Source organism: Oryctolagus cuniculus, chromosome 7, assembly GCF_051225735.1.
Source record: "Oryctolagus cuniculus isolate XC-2025 breed Fujian yellow rabbit chromosome 7, ASM5122573v1, whole genome shotgun sequence".
In the NCBI taxonomy this organism is placed as follows: Eukaryota; Metazoa; Chordata; class Mammalia; order Lagomorpha; family Leporidae; genus Oryctolagus; species Oryctolagus cuniculus.
The window spans coordinates 127,270,435-127,286,499 of NC_142873.1; the positions used below are offsets into that span (position 1 = coordinate 127,270,435).

Genomic DNA, 16,065 nt, shown 5'->3' on the forward strand with positions numbered 1-16,065 from the left:
GCTTTCCAGTCCAGTGCCCCCTCTCAGGAGGGGAAGTTTCCAGGTCAAAGTCCTCACATTATAAGAAGGCAGACTGACTCAGCCCTCACTCCTTCAGTGCCCTCCTGGGCTCCTTCCCAGGCCTGGGACCCAGATGGAGAGGAGCACCAGCCATCTGTATCCCATGCTGTTCTGCTGGCTTTCCAGGGGTCTCTGAGTCACCAGCCCCACCAGAAGCTGAAGGCAGCTCAAGCACAATGAGCCCCTGTCCTCAAGGATACAGGAAGAGTCCAAGTCCAGATGTGAACGTTTGGTTGGTTTATGAGCTCTGAAGAGCCTTCTCCACAGCCGCCCCATAACTCTGCTGATTTGTAATATGCCCCGCTCTCGGGTGCCTTTCTCTCACCCCCCAGCGGAGTTCTGGGATCACCAAGAACCTGCCTTGGCTTAAGAGGGTGTCAAGGGTTTAAGAAACAGCGGGGGGAAGGAAAGAACTGGCTACCTTAGAGGCTCTGGAACAGGTGGGCCCCGACTCCACCTATGACAGGGAGAGGCTGAGCCTAAAAGGGTGGTCCCTATTTAGCCCCTAGCCCCAAGCAGCAAGGACAGGCCCACCCCAGCCCAAGTGACACTGTCAGATTCTATCTGCACCCAGATGACTGTCACTTGGCAGTGCCAGAGTGCCTCTTCTTGGGTCTCCTGTGGCACAGCAGTGGCGGACGTGGAGCAGGCTTATTCTAGATTGCAGTACAGATACATGGACACAATCATGGCGGCCAGCTAGTGGGGGAAGAACAGAGAGAAATGAGGGGACGTGAGTGGGATCCTGAAGCATTGGACCCCTGCCTCCCCAGCACCCTACCTGCAGTGCTGCGAGAAGTCTGCCTCCTCTGGAGAGGTCTCAGACATGGCTCCAGCAGCCCGGGCCCATTGGAGATATCCCAGCCTCGGTCTCCTCACCCGCTTACCTCCAGGGCTGCGATTCCTGCTGCCACACCACCCACGGCAGCTGCGTTGGTTCGGATGTCATACAGAAGCTGTTTGAAGCAGCCCTTGAGGGAGAGGAGAGAGCATGTACAGTTGGCAGCTGCTCTACCTGCCATCCCCACTTGCCACTTGGAAGCCATTAAAGTCGCCCCCACTCCCCCACAGCAGCCCACACCTCTACATCCAGCTCCTGTGCCTTCTGCTCGGTGCAAGGTCCCTCCACGGTGCCGTTGACCTTGTTGATGCAACAGAATGGGGGATAGGCACTCTGCTGCATGTAGTAGGGTGAGCCGTAAAAATCTGTGTAGTTGTTGAAGCCGCAGCACTTGAGCTGGAGACAAGATTGGAAGGAGTCAATGGGGCCTTGTTTCTCTCTCTCCACCCCCAAGTCTTCCTTCAACCCAGCTTACCCCTTCCATGGTACTGTTCCACACTTGGGTGAAGTCCGACTGGGAACCATAGTCTTTCTTGATGGCAGGCACTACCAGCACTTTCAGGAAATTCTCAGCCTGGGGATGGGGGCAGGCCAGTACTTAGGGGCTGGGGCCACAGCCCGCTGCCAGGGCCTGGCCTCCTCTTCCTCCCTTGCCCCATCCCAGGGCCTCACCAGCGTGGTGTACACCAAGGCGACCACAGCAGCTGCAATCTCAGCAATGAAGATGAGTAGGAGGATGAAGAAGAACTGAGTGGGGAACAGGGGTTTTAGAGAGAGTCCCTTATGCCCTCCTAGCTCTAACCACCCCCTCCCCCATCCTAATGAGGCACAGAGGCCCTTTGATGAGGCCCCTGAAGTTTGGGCATCCCCAGGGCCTGGTGTCTGGGACAAGGGGCCCCTTGGTCATGGGCCTGTGGAGCTGGGTCTGACACACCGTCAGGAGGGCACACTTGCTCTCGCGATGAGCACCATAGCAGCCCAGGAAACCGAGAACAAACAGCACAGCGCCGGCCGCGATGAGGAAGTAGCCCACGTTGACAAACTGCATGGCACTGGACGACAGCGGCCCAAAGATCTTCAGGAAGGATGACCCGTCGACGGATACCCAGATGCCCACTGCCAGCAGGGCGGCACCACACAGCTGGGGACAGAGAAGTCGGGTCAGCCTTGAAGCAGGGCTGGCAAGTAGCTCCCTGGCACAGTTGAGTCAGGAGGATCGGAGCTGAGAAACCTCCCCCTTGGTTAGCCAAGGAGTCTAAAAACTCATCATTAGGGAGGGAAATTATCCTCCGAGCTAGAAACGTGGGAGCTGGAACACCACAGCCAGCACCAGGCTGCACACCTGAGATCCAGGGGTTCTAGAAGTATCTGCAGAACGGCAGCAGGGGGCAAGACTTCCCCTTCCTGCTGCCACATAGCTAGGAGTCAAAACAGGCAGGTGAGAAGGCCCAGTTCCCCTCTTCCTTCCTGGGCTGTGTTTGCCTAGAACACCTCTGTCCTCTGATAGGTAGAGGCAGAGGGGTGGTAGCAGCCAGCAGGCTCAACAGTCACCATAGTTACAGAGGCGGGGCTGAGGCTTACACCTGCCAGCCTCACCCACCCAGAAGTCCCATTTGGCTCCCCTAGGGGATCAGACGCCAGGCCTCATCCAGCCTAGGCCTCCTTGCCTCACAAGTGGGAGCTGAAGGCACCAGAATGGGGAGTACAGCCCCAGCTTCTGTCATAGTCTCTCTGGCTTAGTCCTGCTTGTCAGAGGAAACACCGAGGGACTGGGGCAGTCCCTGCCCGGTGCCCACAGCTCCTAGAGCAGAGCCTTGCCAACCCAAGGCTGCCGCGGAGGAACCAGCCTGACAACACCTCGGTGCCCAGTCCCCACTTTGCAGCTACAGAAACCGAGGCTAGCACCAGGAGTAAGAGGCAGGCCGTGCCTGGATCCCCCGCGTGCGTGCGTGTATGTGTGTTTGCTCAAGGACAGAAAGCTGGGCTTATAGCCCACAGGGTCGAATTTCAAGGAGCCTAGGGCCTGCCCTACCCTGCTCTGCCCAGCCGGGCAAGGCCTGAACAACAGAGGACAGAAACCAAACCGGATTTGCCTTTAACCCCCTCAGGCCAGATCCCCTGCTCTCCAAATCCCTGGAATCTTACTGTCTGCACCACATACAGGGGTAGAAACCGGTTCCCGGCAGCCAACACGAGCCCAAGGCACAGCTTACTCCGAAGCCAGAGTCCAGCCACCCTCAGCCCAAGCCTCCACGGCAGTCTGTACTCCATCTCTCTGCTTCCTCACCTGCCACTCACTCTGCCCTCCTGTGACTCCAGCTCTCTGGTGACACCCTGGGCCTTATCCTCGTTGACATCTCTGATATCTCACTCTCGCTTTTCCTCCCTTCTTTCCTGCTGCTGCTCTCCATCTCCTTCCTGGTGACCCTTTGTCTGCTTATCTCTAACAGTGCCTTTCCTGGAGTCCACTTTCCCTGAGCACTCTCACCCACGCCCATGGCTTCCTAGACCACCAGCCAGGGGGCTCACAGCTACCCGGGGAGGGGGGGGCATCCCCTTCCTGCCCCTGCTCAGGCCAGAGATACAGATATTATCCCCAGGACCCCTGGTCTCCCTTGCTCTTCCTGCTATCCCTCAGCCACCATCCTAGGGCTTGGGCCTATCTACTTTGTCCATTTTTCCTTATCTCTACCTCCATCTCCAGGGTTACGCCTCATTGCTCAGCTTCTCGAACCTGCCCTATACAATCTGTTCCTGGTTTTCTGAACAATATCAGGTTTCATTACCTCTGGGCCTTTTTGCATATTTTACAACTCCCCCACCCAGTGCAAATTCCCAGCCTCAGCTATTTCCTCCAGGAAATAATCTCCAAGCAGATGGCTTCAAGTCTCTCCTATGGGCTACCCTTGCCCCTGAGCTAGATCTAGACACACGGCCTTGGGATTGCCCGGCTGACTTATGGGAGTAGTGAGCTGAGGTCCTTGAGGGTAGAGAATGGGCTTGCTTATCTGCCTACCTAGCACCCTGCCATAGAGTTGGTCCAGGAAGGTTTGTTGAACGAATAAATGCCACTTGACACAGATCCCTGGCTCTGATGAGACCTGGGCCTTCTCTCCTGTCAGCTGCCCATCATACGCAGAATGCACTCGGTGAACTTAGGCAAGCCCTGCCCCTCTCTGGGCCGCCAGTACTTGTGAGAAGGGAGCCTCACCCTTGCTAGCTGACCCTAGGCTTGGGCTGAAGCTTCCTGGAAGGAAGGGGGCACCTGGAGCTTCTCCGCCAGCTTCTTCACACTCCCGGCCTTGAGTGGCACCTGGCTGCTGCTGGGACTAGGAATCAGCACTGGGGGGGGATGGGGTGACGGCGCTGCACCCCATTCTTAAGGAGAAGCTTGCAGGACAGTGTGGGGTCCCCTCCCTTCCCGGGCTCTGCTCGGAGTGCGAGCGGCTCCTTCATACTTACAAAGATGAGCAAGTTGAAGATGATCATGATGGTCTTAATGAAGCTGAAGCACTTCATGGTGGCTCCTGTGAGGCAGACGCGTGTGAGGCAGGGCCTCGCCCGGGCCCCTGCGCTGGCCCCGGCTTCTGGACGCTGACATGCCCGACTCCAGCGTCCTGGACCCGCATCTCATCGGTTCTGCTGGACTCTGCATCTGGACCCAGGACTTTCCCCAGTTCCCATGGTGACACTCCTGCTGCTCTATTCTGACCAAGTCCTCTCCTGTTACCTGACACCCTGAGACCCCCAGAACCCCAGGTTCCACCACTGGCACCCGAAGCCCGACTCACTCTGCAGGCCGTTCCTTGCCCTCCTCTGGCACTTGAGTAGCCTGGGCTCCTCCCCCAAAGCAACCCCAGACTCTTCCAGGACCCTGCCCCTGGCCCTTCCCGCTCCCCAAACCTGCTTCCAGGTGGGTATTGCTTTAGAGGACTTTCTCTATCCTATGCCATCACCTGTTCTGGGCTCTTGGCGGTGAGTTCTGAGAGAGGGATCTGCTGAGGCTCCAGGAGGGCCGGGACAGCTAGCTCCAGGGGCTGCCACCGAGTGGCAGGCAGAGGGCCCGGCTGGCTCTCACACACCACTGCTCACCTGCCGACGGGGCAGGCGCTTTAAAGGCCGCCTCCTGCCCGCCCGCCGGCCCCACCCATGGCGGGTCAGCCTCTTGCCCCTGCTGCCCCCTGCTGCCTGGAGATCGAGCCCCACAGCCACAACAGCCTCAGGCCACACTGGGCAACGCCTCCCGCGGGCAACGCCCCTCTTGATCTTGGGAGGAAGCCCGGGGATGGGACAAGTGTCCCCAGGACTTCCGTGTGCTCCCCCGAGGTGTACACCGGCCTCCTCCTCCACATCTGCCCGGACACGCGCGTCTGGCGCGGTGCCACGGCTGTTCCAGGAGGCCCAATATGTTCCCACAGTACACGCACAGGTGCACACATGAACACCTACTAGTGCTCTTAAATTCACATGTGTGCGCCTGTGCGCACACACAGATGCGCGCGCTTTCAAGGAAATGACCGAGTTCTGACAGCTTCTGCTGTCTTCTCTGAGTGGCAGACATTCTAGTCCTCTTCTTTCCACAAACCCTTAAACTCTCCATCATTTTCTTCCTCTATCTTTTCTCCTCTCGCTCCCTCCTTTCCCATCCCCTCTTGCAGTCTTCTCTGAGCACTGTGTACGCCCCCTTTGCTTCCTGCCACCAGGTGGCACCATGGTCGCACAGAGGGGTCACCTCCGGGTTCTGAAGCCCGCCCTCCCTGACACTGTCTGTCCCAGAGTCCACTCCACCGCTGTTGATGCAAACAGGTGCTGGGAAAGTGCTGGCTTTCAAGTCACTCAAGCCAAGGGGCTGAATCCTGGGTCTGTCCTTATGAGCTGTGTGGCCCCCTGCAGGGCCCGTTTCCTGGTCTGTAAAACAGAATAGTTATGGAGGTTGAAAATGAGTTATTCCCTCTGCTCTGGCGAGTCTGGGGATGAGCACAGCCAGAGGTCAGGGAGGAAAGCACCACAGCCAGAGGTGAGGAGATGGGAGAAGTGGATTTTTGTTGTTGTTCTTGTTAACAGGGCAGTTATGGGGTATTTTCTGGAGAACAAGTGTCTACATTCAAGACATTTGTCCAGTTGGGTTTTCCTTTCTTTTCTTTTTTTATTTTCTCTTCTCTTTCTTTTTTTTCTGATGTATTTATTTGAAAGTCAGAGTTACAAAGGGGGTTTTCTTCCATCTGTTGATGTACTCCCCAAGTGGCTGCAACCACCAGGGCTGGGCCAGGCAGAAGCCAGGAGCTGGGAGCTTCATCCCAGGTCTCCCGTGTGTGGCAGGGGCCATCCTCTGCTGCTTTTCCCAGGTGCGTTAGCAGGGAACTGGTCTGGAAGTGGAGCAGCCAGGATTTGAACTGGCCGGTTCTAGTCCCGGTTGCTCCTCTTCCAGTCCAGCTCTCTGCTGTGACCCAGGAGGGCAGTGGAGAATGGCCCAGGTGCTTGGACCCTGCACCCGCATGGGAGACCAGGAGAAGGAAGCACCTGGCATAGCTTTACCTGCTATGCCACAACACTGGCCCCAAGAGGTGATTTTTTAAAAATTTGTTTTGTGTTTATGGTGGGAGAAGGCAGCAGAAGAGACAGGAAAGGGCTAAGAATATTAGACTGCAATGATAATTCAGATCATGTTGTTTTACATGTATCTCCCCCCTTCACAATAATCTTGACTATTTTTATCCCATTTCATATATGGTGAGCTGGAGGCACAGAAAGGTTAAGGACTCACTATGATCACACAGCTTTTAAGTGGCAGAGCCAGGATTGGCACCAGAGTGTAAGTCTCAACCACTAAGCAGACTGTTCATGCTGACGGAACGAGACTAAAGACCGGGTGGGGCTGGCTCCCGTAAGGAACAGATTGGAGGCGTTGGTCTGGGGTTTGAGGAAGAGGAGGGGCAGGGGCAGCAGGAGGCAGGTTTATAGGTATAGTGGCTAAAGGTTGATGGGTGCGAGGTCATATTCTTTCTAAGATCAGGATGGCGAGAGTGGAGCTAAAGTGTGCATGTTGAGGTGCTGTGGGCCCGAGGGTCTCCTAGCAGGCTGCTGCAGGACCAGACAGATTACTGGGACTGGGAAGAGGGCTGGAGGGGGTGTAAGTGGGAAGAGAGAGGGGACTGAGGTGTAGATGTGAGGTAGCAAGTTCAAAATCCCACAGCTCTGTGCAATGCTAGGCAGAGCCACTAACTCTCTTGGTTCCTACAAGAAAGGAGATAAAGCCAGGATTGGCACCTCTTATGTCCCTGTCTGTTGGGACGGTCCACATGGTTTTTCTTTTCATTTCAAGAAGAATTGGGACCAAGTCACAGTCAACTATGTCCCTGGTGCCCAGCATATGTGGAATTGTTAATGCACATTTCCTGAATGAATGAATGAATGAATGAGTGCAAAATTCTGAGTTAAATGATGGGATGGGATGCCATCTAGGCTTTGGTTCTTGGTCATCATGGATTTGAACCTCTGCCTGCCTCTGATTGATTGTCTGACTCTGTCTCACCAAGCTTCAGTTCCTGTGTACAGTTTTTCGTGGGTTCCATATTTACATTCACCTACTTATTATAAAGTATTTGTAATCTCCAAATCCATCTCTTTTTTTTATTTGACAGGTAGAGTTATAGACAGTGAGAGAGACAGAGAGAAAGGTCTTCCTTCCGTTGGTTCACTCCCCAAATGGCCACTACAGCTGGCGCTGAGCCGATCTGAAGCCAGGAGCCAGGTGCTTCCTCCTCCCGGTCTCCCATGCGGGTGCAGGGCCCAAGCACTTGGGCCATCCTCCACTGCCCTCTTGGGCCACAGTAGAGAGCTGGACTGGAAGAGGAGCAACCGGGACTAGAACCCGGCGCCTATATGGGATGCCAGCGCCGCAGGAGGAGGATTAACCAAGTGAGCCACAGTGCTGACCCCCTCCAAATCCATCTTGATGGTATTTTTAAGTTAATCATCAACAGACAGAGGGGAGAAAAATTCGAGTTGTCCTACACACCCGGTTCCAGCTGAGATCTGTTGGACAAGAGTACTCCCTGCCTTCTTGTTTGAGCTTTCATAGAATAAACAATTGGTCTTTTGGCAGACTGTGAAGTGCCACATTCTCCCATGTTTTGGGTGGTCTTTGCTGGTGATTTTGCCACCCAAAATGGCCCCTATTTTAGCGCTGACTTGCCAACTGGTGTCTGTAAGTGCCACGAGGCTGTGATGTGCCCAGCACGGGAAATACACGTGTCACATGAACTTTATTTTGGGACATGCTAGTGCTGTTGGTGACGCGTTCAGTGTTGATGACTCAACAATATGATGCAGCCACACATAAAACCAGGGTGTGTATCGATTAGTTAACAGAAAGTGGTGACCAAAGGGTCACAGGAACCTGGCCACAATTTTTGCCTAGGAGCTGTGGCTCCGTGTTCTTTCATTCGGTGGTGGCCTTCTAGAAGGATCTGTAGTATATAATGAGAGATACTGTGGGATTTCCTGGGTAGGGTTGTTGTGAGATTGAACATGATAAGGATCGTAAAGTGCTCAAGTGTCCAGCACAAAGGAAACACTCTGTAAACATCATTCCCATCGCTTCTTCGGGCAACTGAGAAAGTGAGGGGTCAATTTCCCCCAGCTAAGAGTTTCTTTCCCCTAGATGATCCTATCTGGCTGTTGGGCTGAACTGTGGGGAGGAGGTCAGGACCTGTCACAAAGAGCGCCCCCTTGTGTTAGACTCCCTATGTCATAGAGGCCTTGGTTGCCCAGGGCAGCAGCCCCTCTCAGGCCCATCCCAGAAGCTCCCTGTACCCATGGGGCCCTCTCAGCTTGTCCGTGCCCCTAGGCCCCGGGGCTTGAGTTTTCCTTATCGCAGGCCAGGTATGGGCTGGCCCCGGCCCCGGTTTCCCAGGATGTTCAAGTGTAGCCGTAGAAGGTACCGGCAGAAATTTCAAGGCCCAGCTGCCACCAATCTTACCACCATGACCACAGATATCAGTGCCACTCACACTGCCACCACCAGTGTGTGGATCTTCCCACCTCAAGGTTAGCCAGAGCAGGGGGTGGAGGGACCTGTGAGCCAGCGGGGTGGGGGTGGGGGTGTGGAAAAATAGGGCCATAGAAGTTTTTCTTCACCTGGTCCCATCAGGCACCCAAATGCAGGGTGGGGTCTTGAAAGCAGGTGCCTTCAAACGCGGAGAGCCTGGGGTGGGGGTGGGGGGCAGGGCGCTGCCAGCCGAGAGCCCAGCTCTGCAGGCTGGGGAATCCAAGGGATGGTGGCCTGCCTCACACCTGCCTTCTCCTTCCTCTCCGCAGTTCTCAGATACTTCTGTCAACCGGGGGGCTTTCTGATCCTCTAGAAATGCCCGGAAGCTAACCCAGAAGCTGGGCTCGTTCTGGACATAGGTCTTCAAGGAGCTGTGGGTGGTAGACAACAAATAACAATCGTTCCGCTCAAACTGCCCTTCTCCCTCCCGAGCTGTTTGCTGCCTGCTGCTCAGGGTGGGAGGGCAGGGCCAAGCTCCAGGAACACACAGGGACACACAGGGATCACACAGGGCACAAGGACGGGGCGAGGTCAATAACACACACACCCGTCTTTGGCCTCAGCTCTTGATCTCCCCCCTGAGGCAGGGGCCTCCCTGCTTTAGCTGCCACCTGCAGAGGGAGGCAGGGTTTCTGTAGACATCTTGGAAGACACAGGGAGGCACAGTGCAGAGAGGAACGGGATGAAAGCCGGTGGGTGTGGAGAGGGAAGTTACTGTGGCTCTGTGTGCCTGCAATGCTCAGTGTGTTGGCGGAGCCGTCGCGGGGTGTGTGTGTGCACGCACAGGGGAACGGGGGGGGGGGGTATGTGCAGACACGTAACCAAGTGTGCCTTTGTGATCGAGTGGACCTCCGTGGCTGGCTGCCGTGTCGAGGAGTGTGTGTGAGGGTGTGGGTGTGCCAGGGAAGGCAGCGGCTCTGATGGGAAGAATGAAGGTCAGGAGGGGGATGGGTGCGGGCTGCAGGGCAGTGGGGGCGAGCAGCAGAAGGAGGGCATATCACCTTCAGCCCCCAGCCAGTCTCTGAGGTCAGTGTTTTCCAGGACTGGCAGCTGAGCTGGGGCACTTGGGGGTGGGGCAAGACTGAGTTTGAGCCCAGAATGGGGGAGGGTGCTAAGCTCTCCAGCCTGGGGATTTTCCATTTGGATTTCTGAATGTGTGTCCATGTGTCACCAGATATAACCGGGTTACTGTCAGGTGTGTCTCCACGGGCTTGGGTCTTAGTGGCTGGGACCTTTGTGAGGGTCTCTGTCTCTAACGTGTTGTTTTATGCATGGGTTAGTGTGTGTCCCAGTGTCCCCAAATCTGGCTCCAGTTCCAGGACTACCTTTTCTGAGGGCTGGGCGTGGGAGTGAACCTGAGACCTTTGGTAGCCTGGCCCCTTGGGGTTCAGGAAGCCTGGCTACAAGCCCTGTGCTGCCTGTGAGGGGAAGGAAATGTTTCTATGTCCTTCCACTCCCAGGCTTGCCAGAGACTGGGGTCCTGAGCAGAGGGAGGGCCAGAGGTCTCTGACAAGGCAGCGGGGACAGTGCCAGGGATTGGTGAACACGAGTCCGAGCTAGAAAGTGGCTGGGCCAGTGCCCAAGGCCCACAAGGGAGCACAGACGTATAAAGACACAGACAAGTCCACAAATGAATGCAGACATGCAAATATAAGTGGCTTCAGACACACACTGCAACAAACACGCATGCAAAGACAGGGCTATGCACAGAGATATGCATCGACATGAACGTACTTAGACTTCTCCACATGACGCATGTAATGACACATGCACATGCCTGCAAATGGACATGCACACACAGAAACATGCCTGCTCCCAGACACAAGCACACAGACACAGATGCTCACTCAAACCCAGGCTCACACAGAGACACACACATGAGACACACTCACCAGACTTCCCTGGCCTGCAGCCCTGGGACCCAGAAGCCTCCCGCCCCTATGTGAGTGTGAGTGTGAGTGAGTGTATGTGGGTGTGCATGCATGCACAACCATGCTTGTGTCTCTGCATGTGACTGTGCGTGTCTGTGTGTGTGGGGGTGCTAGGCTGTGGGAACCCGATGACATCATCGCTTGTGGCTATTTTTAGATCCATCTGCAATGATGGCTCCTCCACTGCCCCTCCCCTCCCAGGTTCCCAGTTCTCCTGCACCAGGCTCCCAGAGGCAGCAGCAGCCAGAGGGCACCTACCTCCTCAATTTAGGAGGCCCTCTGGATGACTGGGCACCGCTGCCTCCCTCCCACCTCAGCAGAGTTCCCTGGAGGCTGAGGACAGCAGGCTCCCAGGCCAGGAGGCTTGAGCCTGTGAGTTGGCCTAGGGCACAGGCCAGGGTGAGGTGGGCCAACCTGGCTGGTCTCGGGCCCCTGGGTACCCCTGCCTCTGCTTCTTGATCGGCACCAGCGCCTACTCCGTGCGGTGAGGACGTCATGTTCTGGGAGTTAGAGCTCTGAGGGAGACATCATACAGGCACCTGATGGGACTGTGGCAAGAGCTTGGACCCTGCTGACAGGGGCACGTGTCAGGGGATGCTGTTCTCTGTTTGCCGCTGCCCTCCTGTCTCCCAGGGGTGGGCTAACCTGAGGAAGCCAGAGGGAGCACGCCCCTTCCTTTGCAGCCTGCTCCCAGCAACCACACCTCCAGGATTCCACAGAGCAGTGCCACAGCTGCTCTGCAAGCCCTCAGCTATGCACAGGCCTCTTTCCTTGGGACCTCTTCGTAGTTCATCCCTAAGAGACAGGCCCCCGTTCCCCAGGCACAGGTGAGAATATGGGGGCCAGGGAGAGGAGGTGCTGGACCACACTCCCAGCGCCTGGGGAGTCTCACAGTGGGGTATGTGACAGCTGTCCCATGGTGCACTGGGAGGCTGGCACAGGTGTGGGGAGGGGCTGGCCAGGCCAGAAGGTGAGGGGGAGGAGGACTGTGGCCTGAGGGGTCCAGACCTGGAGGAGAGCTTCCGGCTCCAGCCAGCCCAGGGCAGCCACTGGAAAATCGGGTTTGGCAGCTTCAGCCACGTGCTGTGGGGCTGGAGAGGTCCAGGCTGCTCCCAGGAGGTGGCCTGAGGAGGGCCTATCCTCTCAGCCCTGAGTTTCACCAGCAATCTGGCTGGGAGAGGACTGTATAATTCTGGGAGGAACTGCAGCCATGGCTGGGAGGGCAGGTGCCCAGAGTCCAGGGCCCTGTTCTGCAGCAAGGCATGGTGTGGTTGGAAGGTCCTGGCCCTTTTCCTGGCCTCAGAGGGTCCTCCTGGGAAGAGCCTGTGCAGGCTCATGTTCCCCACCTCCCAATTCCTGCCCTCCGGGTTTTCCTGGGAGTCTGACTCAGACCACAGGAACACAGTGGGGAGGGGCCCCCCAGACAGCCCATGGGGCGCCAGGCTGGAGGTCCCTTGTCACAGAGGGTCAATGGCCGGAAGCCCAGCTCCAACCCCACAATGCACCGGTCACCCCACCCTTGCCGTACCCTCACCCACACTCCCACTTCCCGCCTCTGTTCCTTCCTCACCTCCGGGAAGGCTGCAGGGCTCCCTAGGGGATTTCCCCTGTCCCCTTCTCTGGCTCCCTGCCTTGTGCTTAATCCTCCTGCCCCTGCTGCCCATTCCACCAGGCCCACCTGCTCCTGCACCCCAAAGGCAGGCCAGGAGGACAGGAAGCTGGGTGGAAGGACTGCAAAGGACTCTGGTTTTCCTGTTCCCCTCAGTTAGCCAAAGTAGAAGCCTGCGGGGTGGTGGGGGCCGAGTGCCGGCGCCTAGGATTGGGCATTGTTCTGGGCGCTGCCCTACCCCTGCAGCTCAGAGAGGTGGGAATCCCTCTCCTACCAGCCTCCACCTCAGCCAACCCAGAAAGGACAGTCCCGAGCTGAGACGGAGAGCTCTGAAAAACAAACGCGAAACCCAGGCCAAGTGAAAGCTAGACATCGGCCACTATGTTGGTGACAACATTCCTTACACAGAATAAATAAATTATGAAATTCTAGATTCATAGTCCACAGCTGTGGATTCTTAGCCTTGTGGATTCTTAGCACCAAGCCTAGCATGGTGCATCTTTGAAATCCAGAGCGGTGGCAACACCTAATTCTAGGTCACCCAGCTGGAGTCTCCTTGAACTAGGTGGATGTGGAAGCCAGAGGACTTCTTACTACAGAGGAGCAAGGGAGTTTACTTGTGAACTCGGAGGGGTGGGCGGACCACCTGGGACACAGGCGCTTCAGGTGGAGTCGCAAACCTGCAATGAGCCCGACAGACAACAGCCTTTTCCAGAACACATCCCTGATCCCCAATGATAAGGGGGAGTGGGGTTGCAGGGCGGGCCATGAAAGAAAGCACGGTCCCCATGCTCTGTGTCCCCGTCTGTGGACAGATTAAACTTCTCTTTCTTTTACCCTCGGCCTTTCCTCATTATTTTGATTTGGCGGCGAGGATCCAGATGGAGCTTTTGGTAACAAGGACAGACTAAAACTATAAAACAACACACAACTTAAGAAAAAAAATCATCAAGTAAGGTCATATACAGGTCCCAGCACCTGCAGCTTGCCCATGATTGGGGTTAACATCAGCCAAGGTCACTTCTCACTCCTTATCACACTGGACACGACAACAGCCTATGCCTGACTATCTTTCTGGGGAGAAATGTACCAAATACATTGGAGAGAAGCAGACTGCCTCTAAAGATGAAGAGCTGGCCGGTGCCGCGGCTCACTAGGCTAATCCTCTGCCTGCGGCTCCGGCACACCGGGTTCTAGTCCCGGTCGGGGTGCCAGATTCTGTCCTGGTTGCTCCTCTTCCAGGCCAGCTCTCTGCTGTGGCCCAGGAGTGCAGTGGCCCTTGGGCCCTGCACCTGCATGGGAGACCAGGAGAGGCACCTGGCTCCTGGCTTCAGATCAGCGCGGTGCGCCAGCCGCAGCGGTCATTGGGGGGGTGAACCAACGGAAAAGGAAGACCTTTCTCTCTGTCTCTCTCTCTCTCACTGTCCACTCTGCCTGTCAAAAAAAAAAAAAAAAAAAAAAAAAAGATGAAGAGCTATGAGCCACATGGTGCACACCAAAACCACTCCACGTGGTAGAGTTCAGAGTCTTGATGTGACCTTGTAGAGGGTGTGGGGTGCTGCCTACGGGAGCCAGGCATCTATTAAGAAAGAGCCAGGCTTGGGGCACAATTTGTATGAGGGCCCTTGTCTGAGCTATGGGGCTGGTTAGTCAGCAAACAACAGGATATTTACCTAGCATTTCTGGGAAACTACCGCAAGCCCAGGAACCTAAAAGGAGCAGTTTCAAAGAGGCAAACACCAGGCCCTGCTGGGCATGGGAAATGGGGCGATGTCAGCGGAAGCCTCTCTGGCTCAGCTGCCTGTCCTCGGACTCAGCTCAGTACCTCTGCCCCGACCGGCACTCACGCCCCTTTCACCTCTCTTTCCTTGCTTGTCTGCTGCTCTATGTTCTTCTTGTCCCTTCTCTGGGCTGCAGCCTCCTTTTCCCTCTTTGGACGTCTGTAATAGGGTCCTGTAGTTCTGGTTTTCTTCCAGGGCAGTTCTAGCCTCAGTTGTCTCCACTGCTAGCTTCCAAAAAGAGTGTCAGGGGGGAACGCAAGGACCAGGGAATAGAAACAATGCTCACGTTTGACATCCTCTGTGCGTCCACGCCTACAGTGGATGTCTTCATAAATCTTACATGAGGCTCACAAACACAACTCTGTGCACATAATAATTGTCCCCATTTTACAGATGAAGGAACTGAGACTCAGGGAAAGTAAATAATGTGCCTAAGATTATCCAGCTAGGGAGTAACAAATAGAATCTCACCAAGATCTACCTTTTTTGTTAGTTTTAATTATTTGAAATGCAGAGTGTCAGAGAAGGAGAGAGAGAGAAAGAGAGAGAGAAAGAGAGAGATTTTTCATCTGCTGGCTCACTCCTCAAATGACTGCAACATCTAGGGCTGAGCCAGGCTGATGCCACGAGCCAGGAAGTCCATCTGGGTCTCCCACATGGGATGGGAGGGACTCAGGCACTTGGGCTACCATCCACTGCTTTCCTAGGCACATAAGCCAGAAAATGGATTGGAAACAGAGCAGCTGGGACTCAATACCAGCTCTCATAGGGGATGCCAATGTCACAAGTGGCAGCTTAAGCCATTGTACCACAATGCTGGACACTCTTTTTTTTTAAGATTTTTTTTTTTTTAATTTGAATGAGAGAGAGAGAGAGATCGAGATCTTTTATCAGCTGATTCACTCCCCAAATTGCTGCAACAGCCAGGCTGGGCTGGGCTGAAGTCAGGAGTCTGGAACTCCATCCAGGTCTCTTATGTGCATGGCAGGGGCCCAGTACTTAGGCCATCTTCCGCTGCTTTCCCAGGCACGTTAACAGGGAGTGGGATCAAAAGTGGAGCAGCGAGGACTTGAACCGGCCCTCCAATAAGGGATGCCAGCATGGTAAGCAGTGGCTCAACCTGCTGTGATGCAATGTGTGCCCCTAAAATTGTATTTGAGAAGCAGAGAGATTGAGAAAGGGAGAGCCAGAGATCTTCCACTCATTGTTCCACTCCCCAGATGTTCAAATGGCTAGGGCTGGGACGAGTCAAAGCTGGAACCGGGAACTCAGTTCAGATCTCCCAAGTGAGTGGCAGGGACTCAACTATTTGCGCCATCATCAGCCGCCTCCCTAAGTGCACAGTAGCAGGAGGCGGGAACTGGGAGCGGAGTCAGGACCGGATGCAGGCACTGAATGCAGGGTGCAAGTGTTTTCCTTACTGTGCCAAACTCCTGTCCTCCAGGGCTATCTTAATCTCAGAGTTGTGGCTTCAGAACAGCATTGCTCCACGTGACTTCTTCTCTGGGTCAAACGAGAGCCCATGAGTGTGAGTTTCAGGGATCAGTGGAGAAAGCTGCACTGAGACTCCTTCTGTTGGGAACTGTGGGTATCAGCTCAGACTGAGAAGCTGGCCTGGCTTGGGTGGGGTGAGGAGGTGGAAGTGGAGAATGCACTGCAGTGGTCCCATGCTGGTCTTCAGGGGATTAAGAGGTTTTGTTGCCACTGCTCCAGATGGTAGTGTTTATGTGCTGCAAAGGGGCCTTCTTCCGTTCTATCATAGGCCGGCTCCACCTCCCCTAGGTGGAGCTGGA

The 16,065-nt window shown here is 55.4% G+C and overlaps 2 protein-coding genes across 2 annotated transcripts; one reads left to right on the forward strand and one right to left on the reverse strand.

Moving 5' to 3' along the window:
* Window positions 1–282: 282 nt before the first annotated feature.
* On the reverse strand, window positions 283–5,033 carry TSPAN1 (tetraspanin 1). The gene is made up of 8 exons (XM_002715130.6): window positions 4,858–5,033; window positions 4,364–4,428; window positions 1,836–2,042; window positions 1,574–1,648; window positions 1,377–1,475; window positions 1,142–1,297; window positions 948–1,031; window positions 283–759 (listed from the first exon to the last, which is right to left on the reverse strand). The coding sequence occupies exons 2-8, from the start codon at window positions 4,418–4,420 to the stop codon at window positions 712–714; spliced, it is 726 nt and encodes a 241-aa protein (XP_002715176.3). The 5' UTR covers window positions 4,421–4,428; window positions 4,858–5,033; the 3' UTR covers window positions 283–711.
* Window positions 5,034–8,718: 3,685 nt separating this feature from the next.
* On the forward strand, window positions 8,719–9,264 carry P3R3URF (PIK3R3 upstream open reading frame). Its single transcript, XM_051857842.3, has 2 exons — window positions 8,719–8,950; window positions 9,221–9,264. The coding sequence occupies exons 1-2, from the start codon at window positions 8,719–8,721 to the stop codon at window positions 9,262–9,264; spliced, it is 276 nt and encodes a 91-aa protein (XP_051713802.1).
* The last annotated feature ends 6,801 nt before the right edge of the window (window positions 9,265–16,065 follow it).